At 42.0% G+C, this 17183-nt stretch overlaps 1 protein-coding gene across 1 annotated transcript in view; it reads right to left on the bottom strand.

Moving 5' to 3' along the window:
- Nucleotides 1-17183, bottom strand: part of MYH15 (myosin heavy chain 15) — a 132316-nt gene that overhangs the window by 29181 nt on the left and 85952 nt on the right. Inside the window, exons 29-33 of the mRNA XM_070242846.1 lie at nt 13364-13482; nt 10498-10694; nt 7008-7357; nt 4686-4810; nt 967-1082 (exon numbers count right to left, since the gene is read on the bottom strand). Of these exons, the coding sequence (XP_070098947.1) occupies nt 967-1082; nt 4686-4810; nt 7008-7357; nt 10498-10694; nt 13364-13482 (907 nt within the window). The remainder of the gene's footprint in view (nt 1-966; nt 1083-4685; nt 4811-7007; nt 7358-10497; nt 10695-13363; nt 13483-17183) is intronic.

The following is a 17183-nucleotide window of genomic DNA, read 5'->3' as shown; positions in this document are numbered from 1 at the left end:
TTAAAATAACGACCCCACGAGAGTTTTGTCTGAAAATGGGCTATGGGAAAGGGGCCAGTTCAATTGAACACGTTAACAGGGTTTGTTAAATTATCATTAATTGTCCAACAAACATGTGGAAAGCAGGTTGCCAGTTGAACCTCAGAGCCAAATGATTTTTGTTGCTGACATATGGCATTGACTTAAGGGAACAGATCAGATAGGTAATATCATCATAGCTAATTCCACGTGTTTATAATTGTGCCGTTGATCTATAGAGTGTGAAGTGTTTTGCCAACATCAGCTGACTGGTCTTCCTTACCACCTTCTGTGACATGCAGGGGGCTGCTTTCATGCCCTCGCTTCACTGAGAAGCTGAGTGGAATGTCTAAAGTCATCCGCTTGTTATGATGAAGCTAAGAAAAGATCCTGCAGCCCACGAGTCCCGTCTCATTCAGTTTCCTGACTATTAAGACTCAGCTGCTTCAACAGAGATTCAATAAGCAGCTTAGCTCCTGGCTTCTGCCCATCTCCAAAGAAATGGCTACAGGTGCAGGCAGGGGGTATGGGAAAACTTCACTCTGATCTCACGTTAATGTTAATGTACAGCATCAAAGATTTTAGTTCTTTTCCTCACTGTTCAGCATGATTGGTCAGTTTCTCAAGAAAGAGACTTATTATAGGGAGACCTGGACAGTATATACAGTCCTTGTACATATGTTTTTTGGTGTGTTATCCTGAGTCTCGTAGGAGCATAGAAGCTGCTTCAATATAAGAAAATTATAAAAAGTGACAGTAATTGCCTAGAGGTATTTTTTATATTAACAGTGAGAGCTTACTAGAAAGATGCTAGTGGAGAGTTGGACGGGCTAAGTTTCTCTGGTGATGTTCCAACAGGGGTCATAAAAGCAGCCAAATACAGTGAGTTCTGTTCAGTTAAAGATTCTAAAAGATGTGACTGTTGCTCATCAAAATAATCTTAAATACCTAAAGTTTTCTATTTCTTCATCTTTCTCTGAAAGCTTTCTTTCAAGTTCCGCTTTAGTTTCCAAGAGTTCAAGCTGGAAGCGAAGAACCTTGCTTTCATTACGTTCCAGAGCTCCCTGAAATACACAAAGAAAAGGCACTAACTTAAGTCCATTTTTGGACAAAAGTTTTTGACTTTTTTCCCTCAAAATGTACGTCACTAAGGTAGCTCTCTTTACAGTAGCTGGGAGAGATATAAGTTCAAATCAGGTCCCTGAAGATTGGAACAGGATGAGAGACAAGTGATTATTTCTGTTTGTCATGTCACTTACAGCCTTGACGTTCTTCGGGCTTTCAGCTGTAGTTCGAGAACTAGAATTCTAAAGCATTTCATAAAACAGAAAATTTCACTCATGTCTGTGACTATATTTAAACGTTTTAATTTATTACTCTTGACTTTTTCTAATGTATTCCGTTTCAGGATGAATCAATAAAATATCAAAGCTGGAACAAGGAAGGTGATAACCCCTACCTGGAATCTTTTATTTGATTTTGGACGTCCCAGGGGGACTGAGAAAAAGTTGAAAGCATTCAGAGAGGAAAAACAGGATAGTGTCCAAATATTGTCAGACGAAGAACAATAAAGGAATCTAGCATGTACGTGACACACAGCCCTCGGTGTGAGCCATTGTACCATCATTATTACTACCACAAATGGATCGGTTTGACAGGTGGGAGGTCTCTGGCCCCTTTGAGTATTTAAATACAGGCAAGGCAATTACTGCCAGGGATGTTATAAAGGTGACTCAAGTTTGAAAGTGCATGTTTAATTAAATCTTTAAAGCCTGTGCCAAAGATAAAATTTACATAGAAGGAGAAACAAACAAAAAACCACTTGGAGGAGACTGATGAAGATGTTTATAAAGGGCACAAAGAATGACGACTATCTGTTGGTCAGTTAACAATCAGCAGACAGTCCTGAAGCCAGGAGGAATCTTTTAGCCTCTTTCTGAGGGGTGCTTAGCACACACCACCAACAGTAAACAGTCAAACTGAGTAGCAGTTTCAAAATAAAAATAAGAACGATTTGGGGGATTTTAATACGGCTTAAGAACTTGCTGTTCTCTCAACACCACCTTCAATATAAAAGAAAAGAAATAAAAACAAATGCTTGGATAACATTTCCTCCGAAGGAATAAATAGTGTCCTTCCTTCAGGCAAAACCATCACCTCTAACCCTCTAGAGCACGCCAAGAAAGTGCATCTTTGGAGAAGGTCACCTGGAATAATTTGAGTTTTGTGGCTTCAAAAATAATTTGATAAAGTTTCTCATAAAGGCTCACCCAGGGAAATAATAACCTAATTTTACAAATACATGTCCAAGTTGATGAAGTATTTATGGATGAGGCTGAAGACAAAACTTAAGAAAATGTGAATAGAATATAGCGCCATCTAGTGGTACTACATGGTACGAGCGCTGGGGTCTTAAAATTCTCACCTTTCCTGTGAGTGCTAGTCCATTTAATAGAGAAAGATGTCTACGCGTTGCACAGGACTCGGATTGACCCCTGCCCAATCATCTCTCTCACTGGCTTGTCAGGGTGCTTGAAATTTCTACCATAAAAGTTACTTCTTTGGGTTAAAGTGGTGGCTTCAGAAAGTCCCCAGCCAGGAAGGCCAGAGAACCAAAGGGAACAAGCAAATGAAACAAAGTTCACTTTACAAGGACCAGACTGACTAGGGGACACCACACTGCCAATCAAAAGGATTCTGTGGAAAAGGTAGAAGACCTCAGAAAACAATTATGCATAAAAAAGCAAGAGCTGTGTCAAGAGCCGTCCACTTGACAGCTCTACGTACAGGGTAAGACGGACGCGTCTTCTGTCTGGCAGGTCTCAGAAATGCAGTGGTGAGATAAATTTAACAGACATTGCTTGGCACAGAGCAGTCCTTTGGGGTCTGGTTTTCCATTATCACACCTTCCAAAGGCCCCGGCTTAAAATTGACTGCTGTGCCTTTTAAAAATCATCCTCTCTACTGGAGGGTGAGTGGGTGGGGCTGCATTTTAATGTGACCCGGTGCTCATTCAAAGGGTGGGGCAAGAATATAAAATTCCCTGTGAGCAAGCTCTGCAGGGCTTGTTAACTACTCAATGATTGTGACAAGATAACGGCCTTCTGAGTTCCCCTTCTTTGGCAAATGTCTTCTCAGTGGTCCTTTCAATCACTAGCACACACCTGGGATAAAATCAGAGATTTTTCCTGAACTTTTAATCTATAGCACCAAAAACACTCCTGTCAACCTGCACAAAGATGAGCTTTCAGAAACAAATGTTTGAGAGCATCACTTTGAATCTCATTTTCAAAACTAGAGTTTTTAAAAAAAAGAAGTGTTGTGACTGATTCTATTTAAAGAGAGGAGGAGTTAGGATATTTATTCATTCAACATTCAACAAATATTTACTGAACCTCTACTACACACCAGGCAATGTTCTAGGCCAGCGCTTCTCAAACGTTAGTGTGAATATGAACTGCCAAGAGACCTTGTTCAAATGCGGGTTCTGATTCAACAGAGCTGGAGAGAGGCCTGGGAGTCTGAATTTCTAACAAGCTCCTGGGTGATACCCATGCAGCTGGTCCCTGGGCCACATTTTGTGTAGCGAGGATCTAGGCAGTGGGGATAAGTTGGTGAATGAGACAGACATGGGTCCTGTGTTCATTTCAATCAGGAGATTTGCATCCACTATTGCTTGTCCTGTTCTCTGAGACTTGATTTCCTCATTTGTAAAATGAGGACAATAGTTTGCTGGGGTGATTACGTAAGATGATGCATATCAGGCACTTGGCAGAGTGCCTGGCATGCAGAACACTTGAATAAGTGTCATTGTGGTGTTGGCATCGGTCGTGGTGTTGTTAGTAGAATGCAGATCTGCTTTGTCTCTGCTGATGCGGGTCGGTGAGCCGAGGAGTCGAAAGAAAGATTTCTTAGACTCTCAAGATCTGGCAGTAGTGCTCTTTTATTTAGAGAATAGTGTGGAATAGCATGGGGACAGGACCCAGGGGCAGTCAGAGCTTCTGCTGCCCCCAGTTGAGGGTTAGAGCTAAATTTAAGGCATAGGTATATGATTCATCTCTTTACAAGACAAAGGAAAGAATATGAAAAAAAGTTAAAATGTTATCAGTGCCGGTGGGGTCTGGTCATTGGGTGATCCCATGACTTTTAGACAAGAATCAAATCGGATTAAGTAAAGGTTAGAAAGGTTAGACGCCACCACCCTAAACCAGTTACATGAGATTGCCAGACAGCAACCAACTTAAGTTCTTGCCTTCCCCATTAAGAGCTTCTAGGGACAAGGTCATCTCTCCTCTTCTTCCTGGTACAGAGAGGGAGGCACGTTCTACAGGTAGAGATTTACCTTACAAATGTAACTGTGTCCCAACAAGGGCAAGTTCCATTCCCCAGAGCCTCCTTCCCTGTCCCAGTTTATCGAAAGCAATCAGCCCCAAACAATCCTGATGCCAAAGAGACATATCCTGGGGTGGCCAATTTCGGGTCCCTACAAGGTCATCCCCCCTTCCTTCACAAACGCAAATGTCTCAAAAGGGCAAGCAAAATTCCAGTCCTCGGAGCCTGCTTCTCATCCGTAGTTTTAAAAGTAACCAGCCTAAAATCCTCATCATAAACCATTTTAAAATTAAGCAGCCTAAAAATCCTCATCATCTGACCCCTGCAGGGAATACCTCTGCTTCTTCCAGTGCCACCTGGACTTCAGTCTTCTCTTGTTCAATCCGTTTCCTGACCTTTTCCATTTCACTTAAGTTCTTGTTTCCTTCTCTCACCTGATTTGTCAGATTCGAAATCTCTTCTGGAGAGGGAAGAAAAGCAAAGTTGGTGAGTGAACCAGTCTCAGACCCATGATATCAGGCACAACAGACGGTCCCCAGAGGCCCATTGGGACCATGGTCATGCCATCCTTGGTAACTTGATGGCAAGGCCACCACGGGCACACATGAGACCTTTGTTCAAATTAGAAAAAGGCATCCCTTCTTCAATATATTCTTTTGCCATCTGCCAAAAGTTGCCTACAGCAGCTGGTGAGGATGGTGCTTCTTAGAGTGTTGTGCATGGAACAACCTGCACAACTTTACATGGCGGTCCTGCTTGCCAGAGCCACACCAGATCCACCTGGTGATGCCCTAGGACACAGGTCTGGAATCCCTACGCTTCCAGTGCAGGTGCTTAGCTATCAACACCAGTTGCCACCCTTGTACCAGCTGCTGCTCAACGTCAGGATGGGAACTTAAAGCACAAGCTGGGTCACCATCAGAAGCCAATGCCTGAGCCCGGACACACCAAAGACTCTGAAGGAGCTCAGGCACTTGAGGGTTTGTGGCTAGCCTCTCATGAACACAAGCCTTTGACAGAGTAAGGCATCCAGGAGTGACAAAACCACCACGGCCTGATATCATTCGTGTCAGTTCTCACCCTTCAGGGAGGAAGACTTTGTACTAAGAGGTGGGGAGGAGAGCCAAGTAGCCCTGGGAACCACCCACAGTCCAGAGACGACTGACGGAGCTCACGAGCTTGCCGCTCCTCTGGTTCTGAGATCCCAGGCTGTGATGGGACGTGACAAGAATTTTAAAAAGTTACGAAAACAAACCTGTTGGAAGGCAGTTCTCATATGAATAATAAATTCGTCTCTGATAAGCTCTCTCCAGAAGAGGGACTCCCAAGAGAAAACTTGGGGCAGTGGTTCTCTACTCTGACCACACCTTAGAATCACTTGGAGAGAATTTGAAAAAGACCTCTGTCCAAGCGCCACAGCAGACAAGTGTGGTCCCCAGACCAGCAGCACTGGCCTCACCTGGGAACTTGTTAGAAATGCAAATTCTCAGACACCCTCCTGCACCTACTGAGTCTGCAACTCTGGAGTGGGGCCCAGACAACCGTATCTTAACAAGCCCTCCAGGACGCAGCTGAAGTTTCCTGACCATGGTTCCAGCACTTCTCACATGTCCAGGGACCTGATCATGGACCATGTAGGTCAACAGAGAAAGCAAGTTTCCCTCACGCCTCCAATAGCAATGAACTTGCTCCCGGGGCATCTCGGGGTTTCAAGGCACGTCCCTGTTGCTGCTGGTGTAAGTTGGCAGCCTCTTTGAAGGGCTGCTTGGCAGTACCTCAAAATTTAAAAATTCATTCCTTTAACTCAGCAATTTCATTTCTAGGAATCTATTCTGCTGAAATATTTTCACATGTCCACAAATATATGTACAGGGATGTATAATATAGGATTATTTATAATTGTGAAAAATCGTTTCAAAAAATGAATAGGGTCTAGATAAATAAGTGTTAGTCATCCTCATTATAAAACACTATGTAGCCACTAACGCTCATGTGGCAGGTCCCCGTGCATGGGCGTGCAGAGATCACAAGGCACATGGAAGGTGGCACGGCCTGTGGTTAAGTGGGTTAACGCCAGAGTCAAGCTGGCTGGGCTCAGAGCTCAGAGCTGCTGCTTGTCAAGTGTGAATTTGGACAAGTTCTTAACCTTGTGTGACTCCATATAATCTGCATTTTACAGATACAGAAACTAATGCACAAGAGAATTAAACGATGAATAGTTATATATAGAATGGTGTCTGGCAAGTAGTATGAGCTCTAGAAATATTTATCAAATTGAAAATATATTAGTAAATGAAAAAATAAACGGTGTAGAAATGTGTGTAATTTGAGTAAAAAACACACACGTGAATATATGCATGGGAAATCTTGGGAAGGCTATGGCTATCAAGAAATTCTTAGTAGTGGCTTCCTTTACACAGTGAAACTGGTAGGAAAAGAAGGTAGGAAATAGTCTTATTTTTAGAATTAATTTAATAAAAATATATCTGAAGGAAAAAAATTCAAAAAGGACTATTACAAACGGCAAAGCGAAAACCTGCAGGGACCGTGACAGTGCTGAGACGTCGGCCGGTGGAGGGCAGCCTTGCTCTGGAAGCCGGCCTCCACCCCCCGGAGCTCCCTGCTCCCGCTCGGGCTCCAGGCTGGGTGCAGAGTACCTCGGAGGTTCTCGTTCTCCCTCCGGAGGGTCTCCTGGCTCATGGTGCTCTCCTCGTAGGCGTGCCGGAGCTTGAGGAGCTCCGTGCTGAGGGCCCGGGCCTCCTTCTGAGCGGTGTCCAGCATCGCCTGGGACTCCTCGTGCTTCTGCTTCTGGTCTTCCAGGCTCTTGTCAGACAGCCGCTGCTTCTGGTCCAGCGCGGCGGCCGCGGAGCGCGCCTGCCTGAGGTCCGACAGGGCGTCCGCGAGCTCCAGCTGCAGTCGGTGCCTGGCCCTCTCCAGGGAGGCATTTCTGGCATTGGCCACCCCCACGGCTTCAGCAGCCTCCTGCAACCTCATTGCCAGCTTCTTCCTGAGAAGGGAGACCCAAATGGCAAGTGAAAACACGATCCTCAAGAGCTCATCCAGTCTGTCCTTGATTAAAGACAGTGGTCTGGTACAAGAAAGGGTGGCCCAGGGGCTGGCTCAATAGTGCGAAGCAAAAGCAGGTCATGTCTGAAGACGACCTCCCGGTGCCTATTCATCCCAGATGTCTGCTGACCACCTCCTCTGGCTCCTGGGTCCACATGGCCATTATTTTCCCCACACCTTGCCAACATGGACTTGGAACTCAGGATCTCCAAGTCCCTGGAAGTATTTGCTTACCCTAAACCTTTAATAAGCAATATTTACTTTATTAATGACTTCCTAAGAAACGGGAAAAAGAGGAAGCTTGTACTGGACACTCTCCAGCGGTAAACAACTGAAAAATTCTTAGGTGCATCTAGTCTCTAAAGAGTTCTTGGGCTCTGCTGCTTTCTCCTGCTCATTTTCTCTCTCTCTCTTATCGTGTGGCTCCTAAACATGCCCAAATTCTCTCTTTTCTCTAGATTTCTTCTCCACCTTAGGTCCTCTTCCCAAATTTATATTCTCAAGTCGGTCCCATTGTATGTTCACTTAACAGCTCCCACTGTTCCCAGGAGGTCCTTCAGCCATCCTCTGAGATGGAGTGGCTTATTAACCAGCGTTGGCGCAGCTGCTAGGCTTTCTAATGGATGAAATGTGTTCTCTTGCTAATATCCCCTGCAGGGACACTGGCAGTCCCATTCTTTCTCATATACTACACTTCTTAGATGAAAGGTACTATATGTACCAAAGCTTTTTCTGACCTGCTGTTACAAAACAGAAAAAAAAGGTCCTCAGGAATTAACACGTGCCATATGACTAGCCAAACAGAGCAAGGTGGCCATGAAGCCCCTTTCTGGTGGAATCCTGGAAAAACAAATCCATGCTCAGCATCTAGGAGGGATCTGGGCTCTAACAACTACTCCTTGCCCATGGCTTTCTAACCATGGTCACCTCACTTCTTTGCTTCCTTTTTCTTAACTGTTAAGAGGAGATCCTGATGTGGCAGAGGGTGACTCTAGTTAACAATACCGTATGGTATACTTGGAAGTCACTATGAGAGCAGAGCTTTGATGTTCTCGCTATAACAACAATGACAAAAGGGAATTATGTGGGGGAAAGGATGTGCTAACTAACCTTATTGTGGCAACCATTCTGTAATATATACATGTATCAAATCATCACATCATATACCTTAAATTTACACAATATTATATCTCACTTATATCTCAATAAAAGCCAAAAAAAAAAGAGAGACTTGATGCTTTACTCCACCTAGAACAAGAGTCTTGCAAAATAATTACAGGTATTTTAACTACTTTAGAAATGCTCAATCGGGAGCAGAAAATGGGAATTTTACTTTGGGTGACCAACCACGCTGATTTGCTGGGAACCAAGGAGCTACAGCAGGACACAGGACTATCCGTGCTAACATCAGGAAAATCCAGGGCCAACTGGACAAGCGGGCCACTCCCGTTGCCCTGATAATGTTGTTCTACATGTAATACCAACTACCAGCTTGCTCCTCCACTTGCCAACCAGAAGCACCTACTTACTGGCCTAGAATAGGCAGGGAGATGTGGGAGTTAAGAAACCAAACCCCTGTCCCAGAGGAACTTAGAACTCAGAGCAGTAAACTGGGTCTCAGCTTGATTCTGCTAAACTAACTCATCATGTGAACCCAAGCCTGGAAATCAAAGCAGGCAGAGCCTCGACTTTCCAATTAAAAGAAATAGAATGCTAGATTTTTTTGTAGCTCTTCCTCCCTGAGGTGATTTAGTGACGAAGCATAAGACAGACAACGGTTTATTTATTTGATGTTCAACTAAGTTTAAAGCAAAAAGGGTCTTCAGATATTACCGTGTTTTCTCACTACTTTTCTTCAGCTATCATGTATGGCAGAATAATTAGTTCCAACAATCCATGTGGTCATAAGTATCTCTACACTTTCCCACTTTTCTACTCTTCCCAAACGAACCTTCAAACAGAATGATTGGTCGGCACTTTCACCCAAATTCTTCAATCATTATAAGAAAAAACAAATCTTACTTTAGAAGCAGATGCCATATTTTGGATATGAGGAGCCATTTCAGTTCAAAGCCCCACTTTTCTGTGGCCCAGAGATTTTAAAACATCAACTGCAGGTATTTTTAGTATCTGTCATCCCACAGCCCTTTGTAAGTTACCGTGGCTACAGAGACGGATCACTTGGTACCCGTTCTGGGACAGAACACAGCACCTGTTCAGCAAGTGCACAGCACTGTTTCTCAAAGATTTAGGTGAAGAACTGAAAAACAGTATTTTTGGTTGAAGCTAAAGAGAAATGTATTGATCTGCCCTGGATTTTTGCCAAGGTACTAAGCCAGGAACACATTCTTTTGAGTAAAGCTTTAATGATTATAAACTGGGTTTGGTTTGACACTTTCTCCCGGAAGATATACAGTCCTTCGACCTCTGAGCAAAATGTGTCAGTACTAAACCCTAGTACCAGGTCGTGATTCCTCTGGGCCCCAAACTTCTGTAGTTCCTAAGAGAACTTCTAAAGCCTTTATGTAGCATTGGCTGTAAAGCTATATTCTAACCTTAGAGGTGGCCTGAGGGCGATTTCTCTGCAAAGAAACCTTTGTCCCATAAAGCATGATGACAGATCCTAACATGTTTCCAGCCATCCCTGCCCACCTTCGCAGACCTCTTTGTAGTCTACAAGCCGCAGACCAGCGAGCCGATGACTTTAATGTATGCAGACGTGTGCACACATGGGCTCAATTATTTTGGTGTTCCAAATGAAATATGGGATTTTAAATGCTGGCCCATTTCCAAACTATTGCTCAGAGTCACATCTTTATAGATACCTTGTACCCCTTGAAAGAGAGTCCTTTTTCCCCTCAGGACCTCTCTATAGTCGTTATCATGTTGTATTATAATTTTTTTCTTTTTGTTTTAGCCTCTCTAGAGCATGTGCTTCTTGCCAGCCGTGGCTATTTCCTCTTTGGTCTTGGGCTTGTTCACACACTTGGCAAGAATACATGAGGCCTTGAAGGCACAGACACTATTCCCATATGCTGCTGTGTGACAACGCCAGGTTCAGGGTAGCCGTGCCCTACTCACTTGGCATCCTCCAAGTCCTCAGTTCTCTGGATGGTGTCAGCTTCGTACTTCATTCTCCACTGCACTATTTCAGCATTGCCTTTGGATAAAGCCCGAAGCAGCTCAGCCTTGGCCTCCTGTTCTTCCTCATACTGCTCTCGTAGAAGGGCGCAGTCACGCTTGGCTGACTGCAGGGCCTGGGCCAGGGCACTCTGTGACTTTGAGAGACATAGCACACGTTCACAAAAGGCACCACCACCATTAACAGCAAAAGGCTTGGAGGTGACACTGTTTTTTTAGATAAGGTTAATAACAACCTGCCACAAATTCAAGCTGAACCTGAACATAGTAAGATAATACCAGGGAGAGAATTTGAGACATGAAGAGAAAGGATAGAGTATCTAATTGCTGCTGTTAAAACAGGGAAGAAAGTTCTATTTAGGGAAATGCCAGCCTGACTGTGTGGCTTCAACAACAGACTGGCCTGGGGATCTGGAAATAATGGAGGATGGGAAGGTAGCAAAGAGAACACTCACTATCATTTAAGTAATAAAATTTATATTTAGCAATATATAAGATTCAGTTCTTATATGGACTAAGAAGGACCACCGAGATTTAGTCTAGCCTTTTCATTCCGTTGATGAAGGAACAAAATCTTTTATTTTACATGTAAATCTCTAAAAATGTCATCTCTTGGGGCTGGCCCTGTGGCCAAGTGGTTAAGTTCGCGCGCTCCACTGCAGGCGGCCCAGTGTTTCGTCGGTTCGAATCCTGGGCGTGGACATGGCACTGCTCGTCAAACCACGCTGAGGCAGCGTCCCACATGCCACAACTAGAAGGACCCACAATGAAGACTATACAACTATGTACTGGGGGGCTTTGGGGAGAGAAAGGAAAAAAAAAATCTTTAAAGAAAAAATTAAAAATGTTCTCTCTTATCACTTTGAAACAGCCCTATCCAGTAGACCTCTCTGTAGTGATGAAAATATTCTATACGTGAACTGTACAACATGGTAGCCACTAGCCACATGTGGCTATTGAACACTCAAAATACGCCCAGTACAATGTGTGGTCAAAACTGAATTTTCATTTTATTTTAATTAACATAAATTTGAATTTAGATAGCAACCTGTAGTGTAGTAGTGGCTACTGTATTTACTGGACAGCAGAGCTGAGCTTAATGACCATTTTTTATCACTTATGGTGGTCTGGTTAAACTGGCAGCATTGTTCCCAAGAAGTAACCTAGTCTAGTGGGAAGAACCCGGGTCTCAGTCCTCACAGGTCCTTTATGCAAATTAGAGAAAAGCATCTTCTCAGGTGGCTGCAGCTCCGAGAGCACAGGCTCGGTTAATGGCAGCCTCAACCAGACACCTTTGGGCAGTGAACGAGGAGCAACAATATACGGTGACCCTGAGAAGGACACAGGCTTTGGAATCTGATAAACATGGCTTCAAACTGAGACCCTTCCTGTTATTTAATATATATTTATTGAGCACCTGTTCTAGGCATTAATGTTTACAGAAGAAAATGAGACAAAGTCTTTGCCCTAAGGAGCCGAAAGGAGTGAGGATACACAAAACAAACATGTAAATAAGTTAACAAATAAAAATGCCCACAGCTGTAAGAAAATAAAACAGACTGACACAGTGTACAATGTTTGGCTCCTTCTCATCATCCCCAGAAGACCTTGGGGAAGGGTCTTCAAGCCACAAGAATAGCACCTACGTAAGTCTTAATGCAGGAATGACAGCAGCTTGTCTAAGAGGAAGGAAGGAGGCCAAGTGATGGGGCGAGTAAATGAGGGAGGAAGATGACCTTACTTTTAAAGTCACAGAAGAAGGCGGCAGCCAGAGGAAGGGGGCCCTTGTAGGCCAGTTGGAAGCCACTGGGAAGGCAGCCAGAGATCTTCCAAAATATAAATCAAGTCATTCCACTACCTGCTTAAATTCCTTCACGGTTACTGCCAGCTGTATGACCTTGGACAAGTTATTTGTCTTCTCAGAGCCTTGGTTTCTTCGTGTAAAAAGATATCATTCTACCTGTTTCATATTCCTTATATGAAGATGGAGATAACATGAGAGAAGTATCTAGCGTAATGTTTGATGCACAAACCATGGTAGCAGTTAAAAAATTTATATAGAATATAGAAAATAAGGAGAGTGGAGTGAATAAAGTAAAATATTTAAAAACAGAAGTCTGAAGACTCAATGACCTCCCCTTTCTGAGTAGACGCCTATGCTGGCATCTACTGCAAGATGATGCACTCTGAGTACTCTTGTGCTCTCATCTACTTTGAGACTATGTACAAGGGAGGTACTTCTGGGTCTTAGTAACAAGGTGCCTTGAATATGAACTAAGACTTAACTTGAAATACCAAAGCTGAAAGAATTCATCTCTCATGTTAGTCGCTATGCTTTCACCTTAAAGAACTATTTTCACTGGGGTCAGCTAACTAGCAACATTATATATTCTCTTGGGAAGAAATGACTAATATTTATAATTTATTGACAACTTAAAAATAATATTGAGCTAAGCCAGCCCCATTTATTTCATTCAGTTCTTTTATTTAATTCTACTTCTTGGTGCAATTTAGAATCAAAGATCCATAAAGAGCCTTGAGGACTTTGTGTTCAAATAATAATGCAAAATGGAAACCTGTACTGGTTCTAAATCTGACAAAGCAGAGAAGCAATTTGAATCACTGAGGAAGATCCTTCAGTGATCAGGGCCCTTCCCAGCACATACAAGGTCCAACATGGCTTTTTCCCATAACTTCTTGGGCACGTTCCCCTCTTCTTTTATATGAGAAGATTGCAGGCTGACCCACCAAGCACTGTTTTTTTAAACATAGTCAAGCCGCTGGTGAGCAATAAGAGGTGGCTTACTTTGGTCTCCTCTTCCAGTTGTCCTTTCAGTTCTTCCATCTGCCGAGTGAAGGTGCTCTTTTCCCTGGAAAGTTGCTTTATCAGAGCCTCCTTCTCTTCCAGCCTCCTTAGGAACTCGCCTACAGAAAGATTTCACAAAGTAAGTCAATCATGGTCTTCCTCCTTATCTACTGCCCCCCCCCCAACTTAATTTGTTGACTTTGAGGGCAACCAGAATGACACTACACACATATTTTTAATATTTAGAAGGGGTCCAAGAGGTCTTGTATCAATAAACCACAGCAACGAGCCTTTCCAGGACTCAAGAGAGAGCTGTAATAAAGAACTGTGTTTTAGTAGTAAGCATGAGTTGATAATGGATAATATTAGCTACCATTTACTGGGACTCTCCTATGCGGTAGGTACTTTATGTATATTAGCTAGTTTAATTCTCATAGCTCCTTGATAATGTAGGTATTATATTACCCCTTTTGCAGGGGGGAAACAGGGTAACTTAAATGTGATTGAGACACAAACATGCATAGCTAGTAATTAATGGATGTAGATTCAAATTAAGTTCTTAATTCTGAGGACCACATTTTTTTCTTGTATGCCATGCTCCCTTGTTTATTATGTGTGGCTCTACCCATTTCTGGCTATATAATTTTTAGATAATTACAACTTCTTTGCCTCATTTGCAAAATGAGGATAACAATAAAAGATTGTTAATGAAAATTACATGAGTGTGAATGTATTTTGTAGACTGAAATGCTAAATGAATATTAGAAATAGTCATTAAACAGTAGAGAAAGTGACCGTGAGAGGTGGAGATTCTACTACACTGTAGTCGACCCTCCCCGCTTAGCTTATTTCATTAACGCTAGGTCAGAAATGCCTTGGTTATTAGAAATGGTACTAAAGCTAAGCCAATCCTGAGCCAAGGTAGTTGCTTCTATAACGCAATTAGTGCAACATGAAAAGCCCCAAATATTTATGTCTCCATCCTTCTTGCCACAAATAAGTTCTAAAACTCTCAACATTACAAGGAATGTTGGGCTAAAGCAGTGATTCCCAAACTTTTTGGTCTCAGGAACACTTTATTTGCTGAAAAATCATTGAGGACCCCACAGAGATTTTGTTTATGTGAGTTTTATATTAATAGATAGTGTATCAGAAACTAAAAGAGAAATTTAAGATACGGATTAATTCATTTAAAAATAATAAAAATTGTAATGATATGTTAAAATAAACAATTTTTAGGGGAAAAAAACTATATTTTCTAAAACCCCCAAAAGAATTAGTGAGAAAAATGAGATTGTTTTACATTTGTAAAAATCTCTGGCTTAATAAAAGATAGCTGGATTGTCATATTTGCGTCTGAATTCAATTTATTGTCATATATTGTTTTGGTTGAACCGTATGAAAAACACCCAGCTTCTCAGAGATAAGCAGTTGGAAAAGGAAAGTGTATTTTCATAGTCTTTTTAGATAATTGTGACCGTTATTTGATACTACACCAAAACTCAACAAATATAAGTTTCTTAAGGGTTAGTTGCAACATGGAATAAACCATATCAGTGAACTTTTTTACTCTGTTACATTAAAATTCAAGGGTCTATCTTAAACTTTGAATGGATCTTTTACCCACTCATGATTTTGTAACATCAATCTAAAAAATACGTGTTCACTGAATTATGCAGATTTTCCAAATGTTGACACATTTCATTACACAGTGTAAAAAAACCATATTTGTTAACATCACCACTGATCTCACCAGAAAAGTCTTTAAGAATTGAGAACCGTCAAGCTCATGATGGCATATACATGTTTTCCAAAATCTAATTTTTGCCTAAAAGCTCCAGTTTTATTGTTGGCAACAAATGTTGTCAGTTGTTTTCCTTGAAGTGACAGGCTCACTCTGTTCACTTCTGAGAAAATATCTGCCAAATATCTAAGTCTGAATAAGCACAGTTTGTCAATTTTTCTTTCAAGTAAATATGGTACTTCCTGGAAAAAACTGCTAGTTGAGCTCAGTTTGAACAACCACCCGTTGTCCTGCAGTGTGAAACAGAAGTGCTTTATGCATCCTTCTTGCTTTGTCATACAGAATATTAAAAAGATATATACTCAGGGTCCAGATGTAATTAAACTAATGTTTACTGTTTCATTAAGGACATTCTTAAGGAAAACTGACTTTTTTAACTGTGAGCACGCATCAGCAAATACAACAATTAGAGGACAGCTTGTGCTGCTGCCTCGACTCGTGATGAGGCTCCAGCAGTTTTAGTCATCATTGCTTTTGCACCATCAATACAAATGGCAAAGGAATAAAAAAAGCAAGCATCATCTTCGAATTATAATTAATAATGTAATTAACCTCAAACAAGGGTTTTGATAATCTCTGGGGGTCTGTGGACCAAACTTTGAGAATCTCTGGGTGAAAACAATATATTTACAAGGATTCTGAAGAAATCCCAGTCCATTCGAGGGCTGAAACTAATATATCATGGATATTACAGAAGAGAGCCATTTAACATGGCTTAATTGATCACGTTTACTATTGGTCTCCTTTGAAAGAAGAGTATGATAAGTTGACAGGGCAGGGCACGAGAAAGAAACTTAGGTGGTAGTGGCAAAAAAGCAGTAAAAAAATCTGGGGCATAGATCCAATGAGGGGAGGGGAGATTTGGCTGGGTATATACTTAAAATTAATTCACACAAAAGCCAAAAGATAAAGATAAGAATTAAAGGAAGGAAGAAAAAGTTCCTGCATCCTAAGCAGAATCATCATCTCAGACCCAGTTGCATTTCACTCACTTACCCACCAATTTCCTCATCAAAAAAGTGAGTAGAAAATTAATGCCAATAACTAGGGGAGGTTGGCAGTGACTATCAGAACAAATTCTATACAGCACTTCCCTCAGGGCCAGACATCCAGGCATTCTCCAGCCTTGTCCCTGGACTATGGAGTCCACACACAGACCGTATCCTAAATGGCACAGAAGAACAAACTGGGGGCTTTGTCCCAAAGCCAGGTGTCACACACCCTGTGGCCAGTATAAAAAGAGGCTTATTCAGTGTCCTTGTCAAAACCAAAAACACTTTCCTTTCTAGATTTCCAGGTTTGCAGTTTTGCCAGCTCATTTTAATTTAGCTGTGGCTCTAGATTTAGCATCTAGAAACAGAGGTGTCCACTGGCACAGGGATGTTAATGGTCCAAATGGTCTTCAGTCTCTTTTCAAAGTGTCTTTCTGGGCATCAAGAACATATTGCTTATTTCCATCAACCTAGGAATTCTATCTCTGGGAATATACTATTAAAAATAATTCTAATTACAGACAAACATCCAGCCACATGCTGTTCAGAAGAGAGAAACAAGTCAAGTTACAGGGCAAGATTAAGTAAACTATGTCCCTCCACTTGATGGATTAGAAGCAGCCATTATAAATGACTGAGTATGCGAGATACAAAAAAGCTTATGACAAACTGAAAAAGAAAAACCACAAATAGATTGCCACAATGTAAAAGGTTGGAAAATTTTTCCAAAAAAAAACCCACCAAAATTATCAATAGGGGCTAATAGTAGAGAATAAGCCATGAGACATTTCTCTAGGTTTAATTTATTTATCAAAGGTTTGTGGAGCACCATTAAGTGGCAGGCATTGTTCTCAGTGACTGACATACATCAGTGAACAGAGCAAAGACCACTGCGTGCATGAGGCTTACATTCTAGCAGGTGGAGACAGACAAATAGGCATGTTTGTTGTGTCAAGTATACAGTGTGTTGGAAGGTGTTAAATACTATGAAAAAAAGAAGCACGTGGAGAAAACGGGATGAGAG

Source organism: Equus caballus, chromosome 19 (assembly GCF_041296265.1).
Source record: "Equus caballus isolate H_3958 breed thoroughbred chromosome 19, TB-T2T, whole genome shotgun sequence".
NCBI lineage: Eukaryota > Metazoa > Chordata > Mammalia > Perissodactyla > Equidae > Equus > Equus caballus.
Note: the sequence above shows the minus strand (reverse complement) of the source record. Positions and strands in the feature narration are given on the sequence as shown.